At 29.2% G+C, this 17,901-nt stretch overlaps 1 protein-coding gene across 1 annotated transcript in view; it reads left to right on the top strand.

The window, feature by feature from the left end:
* The window catches only part of LOC121114043 (NACHT and WD repeat domain-containing protein 2), a 29,142-nt gene extending 19,992 nt beyond the window's left edge, over nt 1-9,150 (top strand). Inside the window, exons 27-28 of the mRNA XM_071887076.1 lie at nt 8,526-8,662; nt 8,708-9,150. Coding sequence (XP_071743177.1) covers nt 8,526-8,662; nt 8,708-9,005 — 435 coding nt within the window. The 3' untranslated portion in view covers nt 9,006-9,150. The remainder of the gene's footprint in view (nt 1-8,525; nt 8,663-8,707) is intronic.
* Nucleotides 9,151-17,901: the final 8,751 nt, after the last annotated feature.

Below are 17,901 nucleotides of genomic sequence, written 5' to 3' on the forward strand. Positions count from 1 at the left end.
AAAATCCAGAGCTACGGTAAAAAAACGAAATTATTCGAAAAAAAATACATACATCTATTAAATTTTTTAAAAGAAATTTCAAAAATCCAAAGGTGGACTCAAAAAATTATATTTTTTGTAGGTAATTTCAAAAATCCAGCTACTCACGGATAAATAAATTTTTTGGAAAAAAAAAATTAATCAAATTTTCTAGTAAGAATCAAAATTCCATAAATTAAGGGCGGGCCAGCCCCTCCTGCCCTCCCCTTGCGGACGCCCCTCTTTATTTAAAATAAAATATAAGTATATTAATCTCATGGGGGAATTGTGAAAAATTTAAGATGCGCTCCCAAGCGACAAACCAGGGGTAGGTAACCTTTGAGACATGGAGTACCAACTTTAACATTTCTACTCTATGAGTATGCCACTATCTACAATAATAGTAAAAGACTTACACAAACTACAGCAACATGTTCTAATTTGTGCATGCCATTGAATATGCCTCCGCATGCCAGTAGTGACACGCGTGCTATAGTTTACCGATCCCTTCTACATACTCTTATATATCTATATTTTTGTTTTGTTTATGCGCTACTGCAAAAAAAAACTATATTTCCATGATACGTGCAGTTGAGCATTAGCAACTGGGCATAGGAGAGGGTCTGAGGTCAATAGATAGAGTTGTAAAAATATGATCTGTCGATATTTAAGATAAAATAAACCGAAAATTTACGGTGTGATCCTGACAATTAAAAGAATGGATGGAAGGAGAGCAGATCAGCTGCTATGAAATTTATATTACATCAACTGCAAGCAGTCGTGAGATGAAAGAAATATCCACAAATCTTACTCCTTACAACAAGGGCATATCAGGGCATCTGAAGGATTATATTAGGGGAAGGGGAAAGGCTTTTTGAATTTTTGGATTTAAAAAAAAAATTATTTCAAAATAAAAAAATTCCTCAAAAATTACCAAAAACCATAGCTATTCACAGAAAATTATATTTTTTAGAAAATATTTCCTAAATCAATGGCTATTCTTAAAAAGTAATTTTTTTTTTTCAAAAATCCAGAGCTGTACAAAAAAATGAAGTTAATTTTTAAAATTAAATTTCAAATATAAAATGCTTAAGAAAAAAATTTGAAATATTAAATTGTTCAAAGAAAAATTTCAAAACTCCATCATTATTTTCAAAAAATTTCAAAACTCCATAGCTTCTCTCAAAAAAAAATTTAAGAAAAAAGTTAAAAAAACCAGAGCTGTTGAGAAAAAACTGTTTTTTTGGGAATAAAAATGTCTGAAATTACATTTTTTGAAAAAAATCAAATATTACATTTTCTAGTAAGAATATAAAATTTCTTAATTTGGAGGAGGATACAACCCCTCCAACCCTCCCCTGTGGATGACCCTGCATATATGCTGGAATTACATCGATATTAACCCTTTATATTCATATTTAATTAATAAATTAACAGCTAAATATATTCATCGACATTTCATAAAATCATCTAATTTGGTTAATTGCAAAACGTATGGTTAGAACAAACTCTATGGAAGGTCACTGCTCTTGCCTAATATTATTCTTGCTTGTCAATCAAATATGAACAATCCATTATGTCGAATGATAATTAATTGATATCTAACAAGTGATCAGCACTTCTTCAATTCGAGCTGGTGACGACTTTATTTATTATTTAATTTATTTAAGCCTATGAAACTGAAAGTGTCCTTTCAGATGTACGCCAGCAAAATTTTTCATATAACTCCTATTTATAGTTTAATTTTTATTTATCTTTGCAAACTTGCGCAATAGATACTACATATATCACAATTGAGAATATAATTTGATATAATAATATAGATTGAAGTACGACTTAGAGCAAAAAATCAAAAGACTATTCACATTACTAAATTCAACTCTACCGAAAAATGGAAAAAGCACTTGTCCATTAAGGCTAACGTAATACAATGGTAAAGGTTCGAACTAACTCAGTTTGAGCCATATACTACTGTGAGGTGTTTATGTAATAATCATTAATAAATATAATTCATAAAAAAATATTTTCTGCAATACAACAGTCATTAATTTACCTTATATTATTATTTTAAAATGAATTAAAATATGCATTAATATATTTAAATTAATTAAATATATTTCGTCGGCAAAATGTCCGTTCAATTGTCCTTTAACAAAAAAAAATGTTTGACCAATTTTTCTAGAATTGTATTTTTTTATCAACCAACTCATATTTATTTTCGAATTATGAACACTTTGGTAAAGCAAATATTGCACGGATGCTTCAGAATTACTGTATGTTTTTTTAAAGCAAAATTCATCTGCATAAGTCCAAATTACAGTTAGATCATTATTTTTTTTTTTTTCATCTATTGCTCGAAATTATTATTTAACCCAAGAAATAGTATATGTTTATTTAATATGAATATTAATATATTTTGACGTTTCACAAGAGTTACTTGGAACCATAGTAGGTTTTATTTATCTGGTCTTGCATTTATTTAATCATATAATATATATAATTAAAGCAAATTCCTTTTTTTTTATTCAATAGCCCGAGTAATAACGGAATTTGAATTAATCATCGTTATAATGGATGCATCAATATAATGAGGCTATTGAAAGAAATACAAGTTTTTTTAGTTTCTTTATGTGTTCCAAATCATGGAAAAGTTAATGATATTGCTTAAAAACGTATCTAAACATGTAAAATTCGATATAAACATTTTGATTTTATAATGTCTCAATAATTTTAATCATTGTTATTGTCCGTGCCTTTAAGGAGACGAGAGATATGTCTTTGTCATGAAAGTAGGTCTTAATTTATAAAAATGAAAAATTAAATTTTAACCCAACTTTTCGTATTCAAAAACATCTTTTAAGCACTTTAGAAAAAAAAAATATTTCAGGCCAATACCCCTACCCCGAAATTACTTTTTAACCCATGAATACTTATTTTTTATATCTATTTTCAAAGTAATAAGAATTAACTTGCAAATGTCGTGATCACTAAAGCCTTTTTATGCTTAAATAAATAGTTATATAACACTTTAATCTTATAAAGTGCATTTTTTAGGTCACAATTAAGGTCAAGGGGCACAAAAATTAGGTCTACTCTTCCAAATTTTTATATTAGCGTGTGTACTAGGGTGTCCAATTTTTAGAGTGGCCTGTTAATTCGATCTTCTGTTGTATCTGCTCTATGAAAAAGTTATATTTGTAAAGTTACAATCTTCAAAGGGCATTTTTGTCCTCTATAGCAATTTAAAAAGGAATTTTTCTAACAACACACTCTATTTGTTAAGGGATTCATAAATTTTAATTTAAAAGTTAGGTTACTGAACTTCAAAAGTTTAAATTTTAAAGTGATGTTGTTGATTTCAAAAGTTTAAATTTTAAAGTGATGTCGTTGATTTCAAAAGTTTAAATTTTAAAGTGATCTTGTTGACTTCAAAAGTTTTATTTAAGTTCCTTTTCTCTAGTGATACATAAGAATATAATCCTTATTTTCCATTTTGAAGAAAAAAAGTGGATACTGAAACGATCAGATGTTTTGGCAGGAAATTAAAAATTATTTTTTCTAGAGTGCTTAAAAGATGTTTTTTCATTCGAAAAGTAGGGGCTAAAATTGAATTTTATTTAACCTCCCACCCCCTAATGAAAGGCTTTATTATATCAATTAATAGTAAAGAGCAGTGGTGTTGCTAGCCCCTTTATTGGGGGATTGAGTCCCCCTAAAAGGGTTTTAAGCCCCCCCCCCAATGATCATTTTATATATACGGGTGTAAAATAAACCTAATTTCTCGGGTAATTATAATACGGGCTTGATCATTTATAGGGCTAAGCCCCTCAAATGGTAAAACTTGCCTGGTGAAGAAGTTATATAGTATCTAAATTAAAAGGTGTTAATAGTGCAAATGAACATCTTCTTAGTATCTTTTAATCTTTCTTCTAGAAGAAAAAGGAAAAAAATACCGCAATTTGTCACCAGAGTGGGAACGCATATATAACTAGAATTCAAGATTGACCGAAAAATAAGTACCGCTTAGGCTTTCTACTTATTTTTGAGCAATTTGAACGAAAAATTTATCAATAAACGAAAAAATATTTGAACAATGTTCACATAGTCTTTCCTTTTCCTCTCCTTTTTACTGTCCTCCAAAGGGATATTCTATCCCAGGACCAAAGCTAAAAGCAAATGGTGAAACAACGACCATGTTATAAATTTTTGTCCAAATTTCTACAAGCATACTTTCTTGTCCTTTAGTAGGTTTGAAGATATCATGAATTACTGCTTAACTAATTACGTAAAATTCTTGGATTCAGCGAAGGAAAAAATAAAATAATCTAGTGTCTTAAAAAACAAATAATTGGTGTATGTCCGATACTCAGTCGTTCGTAGAGAAGGAAATATACTTAATGTATATGGACTTCTAAGACAATTCCTAGGTCAAATGGAGTCAATGTAATACTATAATATTTACTTATACTTAATCAGTGCAACTCTATCTGACCAATTAAAGGAACATTAGAAAAAAAAGAATACAAAAATCGAGAGCCGATAACAGAATTATGGAAGTTGTTTTGAAGATACCATTATTTGACTTAATTTTTAAGACAGTATTAAGCTTTTATTGGGTCATGGTGCACGTTTGCCACCACCAGCTATAGGGGGACTTAATTCTTATTTTTCAAATATTTTTACTCGTGTAAAAAGGAGCAATTTTTTCAAATAAACAAAGCTACATTATATTTTCCTTTCTACTTATATGCTAATTAATAACTATTCTCTAAATAACAAATGATAGTTGGTAACCAGAAAAATACAGAAGGCTAGCAGCTATCATATGTTGTTTACACATTTTTTCTTTCTCTTTTGACAATTGATGGTAGATAAAAAAAAGCTTAGATATACGTGTATGAATGGGATACACAAACAAGGCCTAGAAAAGGGAAAATGAACGGTTACATTAGTCGTCATAACAAAAAATAACTACTTGCACTAAATAAATCATACAGATTTATTTTCAATTTAGATACTTTCAAAACTTATCGAAAAATTAAATGAATAATAATTAAATTGATTATTATTTGTAGTGAATATAAATGACTGAACAAAAAACATTAATACAAAAGATATTATAAAATAAATAATAGTAGAATTATCTTATCTTATATATACAAAAATAAACTTTTGAATCTTCCTCCTCCTCTCCCGTTTTATTTCTGCCTAGCAACAGTTTTTATTCTTTATAATACTATGGAAAATTAGAAGGGAAGGGGAGATTACATTAACCGGTTAATTATTCTTGAATGAATACTTCTTAGAATTCAATCTGTTCAATCATTCTTCGGTAGTAACATGGAGGGGAGATTGCATTAGCAAGTTATTTCGTCATGGATCGGTGCAATTCAAATTAACACTTATGATAATTTAATATGTTCAATAAAGCCAAATAGTGAATTGTATAACTAATTTGACGTATTACTTTGGTAATATTTTGAAGTACCTATGGCCCATAAGCATTGGATATTACGCAAGTTACTAATTTATTTGGAGGTAAAGTAATTTCAAAGTTGTTTTGTAGTTGGTGCAAGTATTAACCGATCTTCACTTATGGAAAATTAGGAGTAGGTTAGCTTATTGACATGGGGTTGAACAAAGTTTAATTTACAAAGGTTATTACAATAAACTTTTTATTTGTGATTAAAAAATAACCTCAACAAAAGAATCAAAAAAATTATTAATCATAAATTTGGTTTTTTTTCTACATACTAAGAGGATTGTTACGTAGATATCTTTTGATTGTTTACTGTTACTGATTATTTGATTTAAGAAACTTTAGAAATTTGTATCTTTGCAATTTATGGGGTTGTATTCAAAGCAGGTGTAACTGTGGGAGTATCGCCGTACACAATACCTGTTCAGAAATAATTATGAGAAACTTAAGTTTTTTTTTATCAAACCAAAAAAAAAAAAAAAGTTTTTTTTTATTGTTCCGGAATAAATAAAGTAATTTTACATTCGATTTAAATGAACAAACAAAAATTATAATTGACCTTATTAATTTGATTTTTAATATTATTTGACATACAAAAACATAGACTATTCTCAACCAGCATTTTGTGTCAAAATGTTTACTCCCCATGTGTCCGTGGAAAGTACAGGCTCATAATTCGTTAATATTTAAAAAAATATATATAGTAATAAATCACACGGCTTGGTTTTTGAAATTTTTGAAGAAAAAAATCCAAACATAATTTTTTAATAATCAAAACAAAATATTTTGAAATTGAATTTTTTTGGACAAAAGCTTCTAAATTTCATTTCTAACATAAAAATTTTTGAAAAAATATTTCAAATTTTAAATTTTGTGAAAAAATATTTCAAATCTTAAATTTTTTGAAAAACAATTTAAAAGTCCACAATTGTTCACATAAAAGTTTAATTTCTTAGAAAAATGTAAAAAAAAATTCATCCTGAGGTTAAAAAATCTATTAAAGATTTTTGATTTGTTTTTTCGATCAATAGTACAATTTTTCTTATCAAAGTGCTTGTGCTTTTACTTTACTGAACATTATCCTTCTTTTCTGTAACAAAACATCTCATGAAAACGTAAAGTTTTCCCAGCAATGATGTTTGAATTGTTTTTCAATGGCCAAATCTGCATTCGGCTTTGATATTATATTTATTAGGTCTTATGCTGAGTAGTGGCAGCAAAAAAAAAATATTGATTGCTTTCCGAATTTATATTTAATTTTCCGCTAAAATATTTATAATGGTGCAGAGAAGCCACCCAATATTTCCTTATTTTAAGAAATCCGAGCATTATTATTATTTGAAGGATAACTATTTTGATTGTCAGAATCAATTCCTTTCTATTTTTTTTTTTTTTTTTTTTTTTAGGGATATATTTTCATTATTCATCTTGTTAACTTTATATTATCACGAATTTTTTGGTACAAAGCACCGATTTTTTTTTCGGTTCGGTATCAAGTGATTTTTTTAGACTAATTTGGATCGATTTTTCGGTTCAGACTGTAGTCTCAGACCATGAACAAAATATTTTTAACTTGATCATCCATCTCAAGAGAAGGTCGAATGCAGAATTCCATGTTCCACCAGAAACGTCGGAATTTCTATTTCTCCAAGCTAAAGGACTCTAGGCAAATAGTGGAAACTCAAAGCAAGGAAGGTAGGATTGATCCTCTAATCCAAGCCATCATTGACATGAAAATACATATAATGATATGTTATAAACAATTTATCTATAAAATTGGACTAGACCGATTTTTTTGGGACTAAACGGCTCAGATTTTTTCCTTTTGACCGATCTAAGCCGAAATTTTCCTTTGACCGATCTAGACCGAATTTTTTTATGAGACCGGTCTAGACTGAGCTTCTTTGTTGGACCGAATTAGTTCGGTCCAACAAAAAATATTTTAGTCTCAGAACGGTCTAGGATTTACAAACCAAAACCCAACATTAATAAACAGAATAAAGTCCCAAAAAAAGTTGGTAGTTAATCATTTTTTTGTAATTAGGAAATTATTATTAAATAACTATTGGGAATTGTTCATAGTATAACTGGAGCTAATTAAAATTGAACCAAGCAAGGGTTATAACATTGATTAGGAGAAAAGAAGCAGAAACATCCACAGCTGAGAACAAAATGCAATCTATATTTTTGTACTAGAGAGATAAGATCGTGTATTATGTCGATATTTTAAGTATATCTTTCTAGCAAATAACCATTAATATTCCAGAAACAGATTGACAATTATTTAAAAATAATAATAAGTTAATATCAATAATAAATATGAAATAATTATCCAAAAACTTGTATAATTATGCAAAAACCCGGCAAACGCAAATCTTAATTTTTTTATGTTATCATGAATTTATTAATATTATAGTTCAATTATCTTGCTAACAGAACTGAGTTTAATGCGCAAATATATTTATTTTTGCATTGTGGTGTTTACTATTCCCTTCAGATATTTGCATGTATGTAAGTATATAGAATCTTTTTTTTTTTTTTTTTTTTTATAAACATTAAGATATAAAATATTTGATTCTACTTAAGATATAAAATTTTCTATTCAATATCCTAGATATAACTTTTGTATAAAAGTATTCCTTCTTTCATATTGCTTCAGCAGTTTGTAATACATATACGAAATTCTGAGACTCTTTGTTGCAAATATAATTATTTTTGCATCTGATGATTCAAATGATAAATTTTGCTCTGTAGATTGTAGACATGAATAGACATTTTACACAAAATTCCTTGGTTATTAATTCACATCAAGGTTTTATGAATGAACAAAAGGATGTAAAGCCCTGGATTTTATAGTTTCAGAAATGACATCAATATTCTATTGGAGCATTCAATATCTTTTATAGCCTCCAACTTCTCTGTGATTTAAAAAGAAATCGCAAAGAGTGTTTGTATTCATATAATTGATGATTATTAATAAATTATCGTGCAAATACGAATACTAAATATCCCTTTATTTCCATTTCAGTGCGAAAAATATATTTATTACTACCATAGTAAGCGAAGAACGATTCGTCTCTTCCGTCGATCAGATGGAAAGTTGATATCCAACTATTGGCTACATTCAGATGCATCCGTCATAACAAGCTCAATTTCACCTTTGAGGTAAGTTGTTCATTGCACAATACATAAATACAAAGTATATTTCAGAATTGTTATTGGAGGCATAGATGGTTCCGTAACAGTGCTCCTTATTGCGGATATAGAATCCAAGAAATACCTCGAAGAAATTCGCTCTCTCCCTTCACGAATGGTCAAATGTATTGATGAAAATGGAGAGGATTCGTATATTTCACAAAATATACCACGAGAGATCAATAGGAAAGATCCCTTACTTCGATTCAGAGCTATTGCCCGTGTGGCTCTATTCATGGATCGTGTTCTCAAAAAGAATCATATCAAAACAACAGAGTCAATGGTAAAGGTTCCTAATTGTACCATTTGCTAGAGTAGTGACTCCCAACTGTGATCGCCAGGAACGTCAAAAGTCTTTTCTGTGAGGGGTGTGCATTAATAAGTAGTTTTCAAATATGTTTTTTTTTTTTTTTTCAAATGAATTTATATTTAAAACAAATACATATGATTTAAGCTCAGAATGTTTTTTTTTTTTAAATATAACATAATCTTGTAAGTTGAGGGAGTCGGATGTGAGGGACTCCCAACATCTATGGAGGGAGCCTTTGTGCTCTGTGGTGCAATTTCGAGGGCTTGGAAGATATTAGATAAGTGATAAAGGGTGCAGCAGCATAGATTCCCTTTTTTTAAATACGTGGCAATCAGTCTGTAGAAGTAGTAGTGACGGGGGGTCATGGTTTCATTCAACAATCAGTCGCCATCATGTGTTGGAGTAGTCAGAAGTGTGTATTTGCCATGGAAAATGCCAAAAAATTGTTTGACATAATATTTTTGAAATTAAAATAATTGTTATTTAGATCCTTAGTTTTATTGATGCGATTGATTGGCCCAAAAACCTAAAAAGACTGCATTTCTATCAGTCCAGTCCTAATAAAATTTGTCATTCCTGGGAACGTTCCCTATCGGCCTTTTATCGTAAATGAAATGAGGTAATTACTAAGTTATTTCAGCTGTTCAACACGACTTTTTTCAAAGAGACAGTGTATCTTAAGTTTGAAGTAGGAAGTGTGTGGCTATCATTCATTATTTTTATATAATTAAATCCTAGCTAGGAGCAAAGAGAAATAGAGTACTGAAGGGCTGACGTATCTATCATCAGCATCGTTAAATGGTAAGAAAATCGGAAAGCACGGCGTTGTCTCGCTAACCCAAAAATACCTTTTGTATTTTGTTATCAACTGCCGATTTACTCATATATGGCTATTTCATAATTTATTCATTTTGATAAATAAACGGAGTAATAAGTTATGCAGTACTTAATTCTCATTTTCCAAAAGAAGAGGAATACAATTTCTTGCTTTATCTCGTAGTCGTTGTATAGTTAGATAAATATATATTGGCCATTTTATTATTTCTATGAATAAATTTTGGCTATCATCTAGAAATACAAATGTATAGCTATCCTTTTAATAAAATATTACGAAGTAACATTATATTCTACAGTATCGAATAATATTATGTAGGATTTTAATAATAATAGGACTTATGATAGTTAGGGAATACTTAAAAGATAAATAGTAGTTGATGTGATTGACTTATTTTGCTAAAAACCAGATGATTTTTGGGCAAACGGTAACAACGTAAAAAGAAAAGAAGATTGAAAAGGAGGGGGAGACTGATTAGGCCTAGAAATTAGGTCTAGGACAGATCAACACTATAAAAGGCTCATTTATGGTCAACCTACATATTATGTACATATGTATGTTTTAAACAATGGTGTATTATTTAATGCAGGGTTTCATGAATCTAAAAGTCATGTTAATATCATAATATTTACAATAAATTGTAAAATGGAGTCTCGTTGCAGCAAAGAAAAACTTGTTTTTTATTTTTTATAATCTATTATTATTTGTATCAATTTCATTTGCTTTTCCAGAGCCATTTATTTCAAAATAAGAACCCTTAAACCCCTTGATATACATACTTATATATGCCTTTAAGTATATTATGTTTAAATTGCATTTAAATATCGTATGTTCTCGATTCTTATTTGATAAATCCAACCCGAATTTCTAGCAAATATACAAATAAAATTTTTGAACAATGAAATTGCTTTAATACGTTCTAAATCCCTCAAAATAAATGTATACATATGTATGGCATCGTTAGTAAATTGATTTTGTGCCTCTATTTCCAATAATATGTTCATATATTATATTGATTGTCAGATTTGATCATTCATTGTATGTGTGTATGAGGTTAGAAATGAATTGAAAATATGGAATTGTATTTTGTTCATACATTAAAATATACAGGGGGTCCCCACATAACGCGGTGTTTGGAATAATTCTAACTCCCCTCATATTGTGGCATATTCTCCTCATATCAATTTTTTTTTATGAAATTATAAAAAGTATAAATTGAGGTAAACAATAGTATTTGTAGTTGTTGTTGAGTTGGTTTATACTATGCCTATATATTCCTACAATATAAGTGTATACTTTTTGCATAAGGTGAGTGTCCTCATAGTATTTAATTTAATACCTTGAGGGTAACTTTTGGTTATTACTTATTTATAATAAAACTTGGAATGAAAAAGGTTGTTGAATATATATTGGTTAAGTTCCGATTATTTAAATTTTACATTATTGAGATGAATGGATTTAAAATCCAGTATATATCCGATCAATATTGAATTTTACAATTTTCTTTTCCGGCATACATTATTTTCAATCATTTTTGGTGAATAGAAGGTTTTTTTTATCCTAACAATACTAGAAAAACAAAGGAAAAATTGTAAAAATAGGACTATGAAAAAAAGTTTCCCTATTTTACGGATTTTAATAATAATTAAGTCCCCTTACAACGAGGATTTCATATAACGTGGATTTTTATTGTTCCCAAAAACAGTGATAAGCGGGGACCCCTGTATATATATGGCAATATCACATAGATATATATAGGGCTAAAAAATATCATCTGCCGGTATGTAAAAAAAAAAATAACGTAATAACCCTGACAATTTGAAGAATGTTAGGTGTAAAAACGGCTTAGATTAAGACGCTTCATTAGATCTTAAAGAAATAGATAAGAATTCCTCAAATCTGGATCCAAAATTATACTCCGCAACAAATTCTTAAGGTTACTTTCCGTCTTTAATGAGTAAACTCAAATGTTCAATCCGGTTTCGTATCTAAATATATTTACTAGAAAAAGAAGTTCACTACTCAGGAGTTAACTAATAATGACAATTAATCAAAAAAAGACAATTCATTCTTTAGATTACCAATTTCATGAAAACGGGTTGAGGAAAAGGCGGGAGTGAGACATATGGTACTACTTAATTAGGAACCTTGTTAATATCAGGTGTCTGTTATATGATAATTATGGTGGAAAATTATATTGTTTTGGTCAAAATCAATTAATTTCCCTTGGTATTGTTTAATATCATCACTCTAATACATGGGTTGAAAAGTCCCAGGCTTCAAAGATAGATGTTGCTATTTTAAAAAAATAATTTGTGAGTCATTTACGCCAAGTTTGACAATACTTTTGTTATTTACAAAACAATTTTGTGTTTTAATAATACTGTTCAAGCTAAGTATTGGCTTGAAAAGTGTTAAGGGGATTCTGCTCCATAGAGTGAATAAAAAAAATTAAAAAAGCGTATAAGCCCTCCAAAAAATGTTCATATACTATTAGAAACATTTTTTTACTAAAGATTTCTCATTTTTTTCCCCAAGGAAAAATTCTAAAAACACCCCTGGTCGTAGTATTACCTCTACGGTATTTTTCTTATATATATATATTTAACTTACTGAAAAATTATCTGATACCAATATTGATATCGTGATAGCACTATGAGTCACAAATGATTTTCCTAAAGAACTAGCAGGGATTAATGACAAATAGGATAACAAAATGAATTACTATTGAAGGACTATTAAATAAAGAATGCAGTGGATTTCTGCACAAAAAGACAAATTTCTATGCAGTTTTATAAGTGTATATATATATATAATATTCTTAAATAATACTATCTATTTATAACAGCCATCTTGCACTATTTAAATCAAAATTTATGACATTTTCGGCTTTTGATTTATGCCCATTTTCTTCAAGTTATTTATAAAGAAAAAAATACTTATACATATTAAAAGGAAATTAGCATATCTTGAAAATAGATTTATCGCCTGTATTTCCTTTAATGTGAAGTTTAAATAGCTTTGATCTATCTACTTTAAACTAACATAAAATGGTCATTTTGTAAGATTTATTTAAAAACAAAATGAAGAAGTAGATAGCATCATTCAAAATTTATCTCACTCAATATAACCTCTGTTGGCCCTAATGAAAACCAAATTCGGGTCCTGCAGTGTGCACAGTTCATGAAAACTAGAGCCCGATCTAAATTCTTGCATTCCAGGACGATGGATTGGATCGGCAACAACTTCTTGGTGGTGTGGAGACCTCTGTTGACCTTAGAATCAAGGTAGTTCACTACAAAATAATCCTTCAGATTCAGGCCAGGGAAGCTAGGAGGCCAAATATTTTTGGAAATCCAGTCGTAGCATACCTCTTGGAGTCAATCATGGGTCCTTTGGTATCCACCAGGGCTATCCTCAACTCCGCAACACTTCTCCAGTGGGGGTCTATCATTTTTGAGATCTCAGCATTGCTTATATACAGATCGTTGTTCCCCAAATTAATCAGAACAGTGCAACTACATTCCACCTTTTAAAATGTAACAAGCTATAAATCATCTACTGTTGACTCTATGGTAAAGATTTGACGCATCCACATTTTGTCAGATCCCTATTAAATTTTCGGGTAGCCAAATTTTTAGAACCAGGTCCAAAACCAAATTCAAACAGATATTTGCCTCAAATTGTAAGAGCATTTTACCCAAAGTTGGGACATAAATAAATATATAGAAACCTGGCTAAGGATTATATTTTGACTTATTACAGATGGCCAAACAATGAATAAACCAATTTTATTAATATTATAACAATAGTATTAGTTATTATTGGAATTAATGTTATAATAACATTAGACACGTCGTTACCCTGTTGTATCTCGCAACTTCTTATTTAAAAAAAAAAGAAAAAAAGGCCCAAAATCTGATGGTAGTTAGCCAATTCTTCCAAATATAGAATTGTTATTCGATAATAATTGATAATTATTCACAGATTATTAAGAACTAATTTGTATCAACCCAATCAATGTTAAGAGCACCAATAGAGAAAAAGAACAAGAAAAATCAACAGTTGACAACAAAATACAGTGTACATTTTTGTGTCAGTGAGCGCTAGACTACACTTTGTTGAATAATTATGCAGTTCAACTACTTATGTAGATGTCACTCCTAAAAAACCCTAATAAATATAAATAGAGATGTTGCGTTCAATATAGGTAATATTTTTTTTATAAATAAGCTTTATATTAAGCAATATTATGAGTTCTATTTTATGATCCGTAAAAGTTTTTAGTAGCCTAAGCTTGTTGGGGGCTCGAATCTTTCAGATCCGTGTCTAAGAACCGTCCACAGTGATGTTTTGGCTACTAAGTGAAACGTTTATACGAAAAAGGCATTGCACATTCTCGTCATCAAAATAGGTACATATTATACAATGCGTTCGAGAAAACGTGGACATTTTGTTCCAGAGGAAACAACATAAGGAATTTGTTACAAAACAAAACCAACCTGAGCTCTTTAACTCAAGTACAAGTCGACAAAATGAAAAGTGAAAGACGAATTTTCATTCATTCGCACACTCCTTTTCGCCGAAAAAATCCTGACGATATATTCCGGAAAATACCGGAGATATGAAACCCCGGATTTCGATGTTAAACCCCTGTATAATATTTGCACAAAACAGTACCAGGTAATTATGTATTTATTCATGTATATTTAAACTGTTCAAATATATTTTAATGATTTATAAAAATACATATTCAAATGCTCCTTTTTCCTGGATCGTTTAATGTACATATACATAAATACAATAATTATCCAGCTTCTTTAAATAGCAGTTTGCATTACATTGTAGTAGTAGAACTAAAAGGGTTATTTGATTAATGAAGGGACATTAATAAGCACATTGTATGCGGTAGAAACATTAGGTAGACATACTTAGGAATCCACTCCACACTATTTGTTTTAATGGTAGGAATTAGTTTGTACATTATATGTTAGAGGGCTGCATGCTGTGGCGACGGAAAAAGGGGGCCATTGCCCCACCCCATTACTTTTTTTTTTAAAGTAATAGTGTTGTTACCCAGGGGCGTCTGCAGGAGGAGGGGTGTAGCCCCCCCCCCAATTAAGGAGTTTTTACTTTTTACTAACAATTTTTTTTTTTTTTTTTTTTAAATTACTTTTTCCAAAAAAGGTGATTTCTCAAATATTTTTCCAAAAAAATTAATTTTCTGCGAATAACTTTAGACTTCTGAAAAAAATTCCAAAAAATTTAATTTTTAAAGTTTAATTTTTCAAATTTCTTTACAAAAATTTTATTTTTTGTGAATAACTGTGGACTTTGAACTTGTTTTCCAAAAGAATGTAACATTTTATTTATTTTTTTTTGAATTTTTTTTCCAAAAGAATGTAACATTTTATTTATTTTTTTTTTTTTCCAAAAGAATTTTTTTTTATTCCAAAAGAATGTAACATTTTATTTATTTTTTTTTGAATTTTTTTTCCAAAAGAATGTAACATTTTATTTTTTTTTTTTTTTATTTTTTCCTAAAAATTTAATTTTTTGAATTTTTTTCCAAAAAATATTAATTTTCTATATTTTAATCCAAAAAAAATTAATTTTGAATTTTTTTTTTTAAATTCCCACACACCTTATCTCTAAATATAACTTGCGGGCCCCCCTGTTACCTTTATTGAGTCACACACCTTTTATCTAAAAATAAACAGAAAAAAGGCCCAAAATCATCTAGTAGTTATCCAAATAAGTAAATCTTACCAAAAGCTATTTATTTCTTACCCCTTTCTCTCCAAATTTATATTTTTCTTCTAAATAGAAAAAGAATTATATATACTGATGTAGGTAGGATATTTTTTAAATTTTAAATAATAACTTCTTTAACTCAGATGATACACTATATTACAATCCTATATAGTATTTTCTTTGATAAGGTAATATAATATTGCTTAGTAATATTTTATTAAAAGCGCAGCTGTAGATGATTGCCAAAATTTCTCCATAGAAATAATAAAATGGCGAAATAAATATAACAACAGGGATTAACAAGAAATTGTATTCCATTCCTTTTGAAAACAGAGCAATTTAAGTTATTACTTGGTTTATTTAACAAAAAAATAAATATTGAAACAGCTATTAAGTGAGATGAGGGAATCGTCAGATGACAACAAAATACAGAGGTTATTTTTATTATAAATTGGTATAAAAAAATTTTTTACTACAAATAATTTTTTAAACTAATTAATTTCTTTGGTATTTGTCTTTTATGAAAAAAAAATTATTTGTTCCAACTACTTTACAAAATTAAAAAAAAAAAAAAATTGTTGCAAATTTTCTGCAGATACTTTTGATGACGTAATCATTACATATTTCCCCCCCCTCCTACACTTGTAAATTCATTCCGGCACCAATGGCTGCACGGTATGGTACAAAGTTCATTTTTATAAGCTTGTTTTATAATGTTTTTAGATATCCATTAGATCAGTGGCTCTCAAACATTTATGTATTGAGTAACACCTGAAAAAATTGCAGTATTTAACTTAGTTTAAAATATAACACTTTTTATAGAATGGAATGCAAAATTATTGATAACATCTTTTTATCAAACTTTTTTATTGAAAACATACAAAATATTTTTTTTTTATGGAAATTAAGTTTATTAGGAGATATTTGTGTTCCTGCTGAGGGTGCCATGAATTACTCAATAACTAATTTCCGGAATGAAAAACGGAAAAAATTCCATACTTATCAGGCGTACCATACCTGGACGGTCGTAACATACAGAATCACGGTTCCATCCTATGCTATCCAAGTCCCAATATCGATCCACAAATTATTACTGTATAACAATGACTTGTTCAGGAACTAGCAATCGTGACATACGATTCTATAAGCACAAGTGAAACAATATTATAGATTATTGATAATATATTAATTCTAAATTAACGAATTATCATCAAACAGGACATTTTCTAAACAGAATAAGACTCGTTTTTCTCTCTCCGTCCATCCACGTTTTTCATATTTATGTTCAAAATTCTTTGAAACCTTGGTAGTTAGTTCCAGAACTTGTTAATAACTCAGAAACTAATGAGATACCATTCCAAAAAAGGCTTACAGGAAGTATATCATTAATTAAGAATTGACACAGAAGGTGGAGAAAAAATAATATATTTGAAGGATATTTTAGTATCTTGGGGTGGGTGAATACTCCTGAAAAGTAACAAAGTTTAAATTCAATACCGTGATGGACAACAGTGACGGTGATAAGGTCTAAAAACAAATCTCAACTGTGGATGATGCTATATCGTCAATTTTGTAATGAACGGGCGGTCCTGTCTAGTAACTACGGAGTGGGGACTCGAGAAAATGAGTAGCATTACCAAATGACGAAAAACATAATTTTTATATAATGAAAAATAGAAAACTAAAAAAAAAAAAAATTGTACTACTTTAAACACAATATTTATTTATATTTTCATTTCAATACGTCCTCCTTCACAAGCAATAATAACCTCGATATGCCGATGAACGGATTGACAGCTCTTGACAATGAAAGTTGTGTTCATGGCGTACCATGGCAGCTCGAATCGAGTTCAAATTTAGATTAGGAGTGCAAAAACAAAACATTTGGTTGCATAATAAAGCCTTGTAATTAAAGATAAAGGAGATAAAATTGTTCGTAAATGCTACTGCAAGTTTTGGGTACACACTCTGTACATAGCTAAAAGGTGAGATTTTGATACTTTTTAGTCACAAACTTTTCCTTTCATTCATCAAATTGATTTTTCCCAATTTGTTTCAAGAGTCTTGATTTGATAATTATTAACAATTTAATTTTTGAAATAATACGTTAAGATTTGTACATTATTTTGTACCCGATAATATGTACAATGTGCATAACTGTATAAGATGCGCCTACTAAGGAAATATTTTTGAAGGAATACCACTAGAGTATGATCCCTGGAGCGCCTGCTTTTCCCCCTTTCTTTCACGGACTTTCTTAGAAAGAAAAAAACGTCTTGAAAGACCTGCCTTTTTTTTATTTAGAATATC

Source organism: Lepeophtheirus salmonis, chromosome 3 (assembly GCF_016086655.4).
Source record: "Lepeophtheirus salmonis chromosome 3, UVic_Lsal_1.4, whole genome shotgun sequence".
NCBI lineage: Eukaryota > Metazoa > Arthropoda > Copepoda > Siphonostomatoida > Caligidae > Lepeophtheirus > Lepeophtheirus salmonis.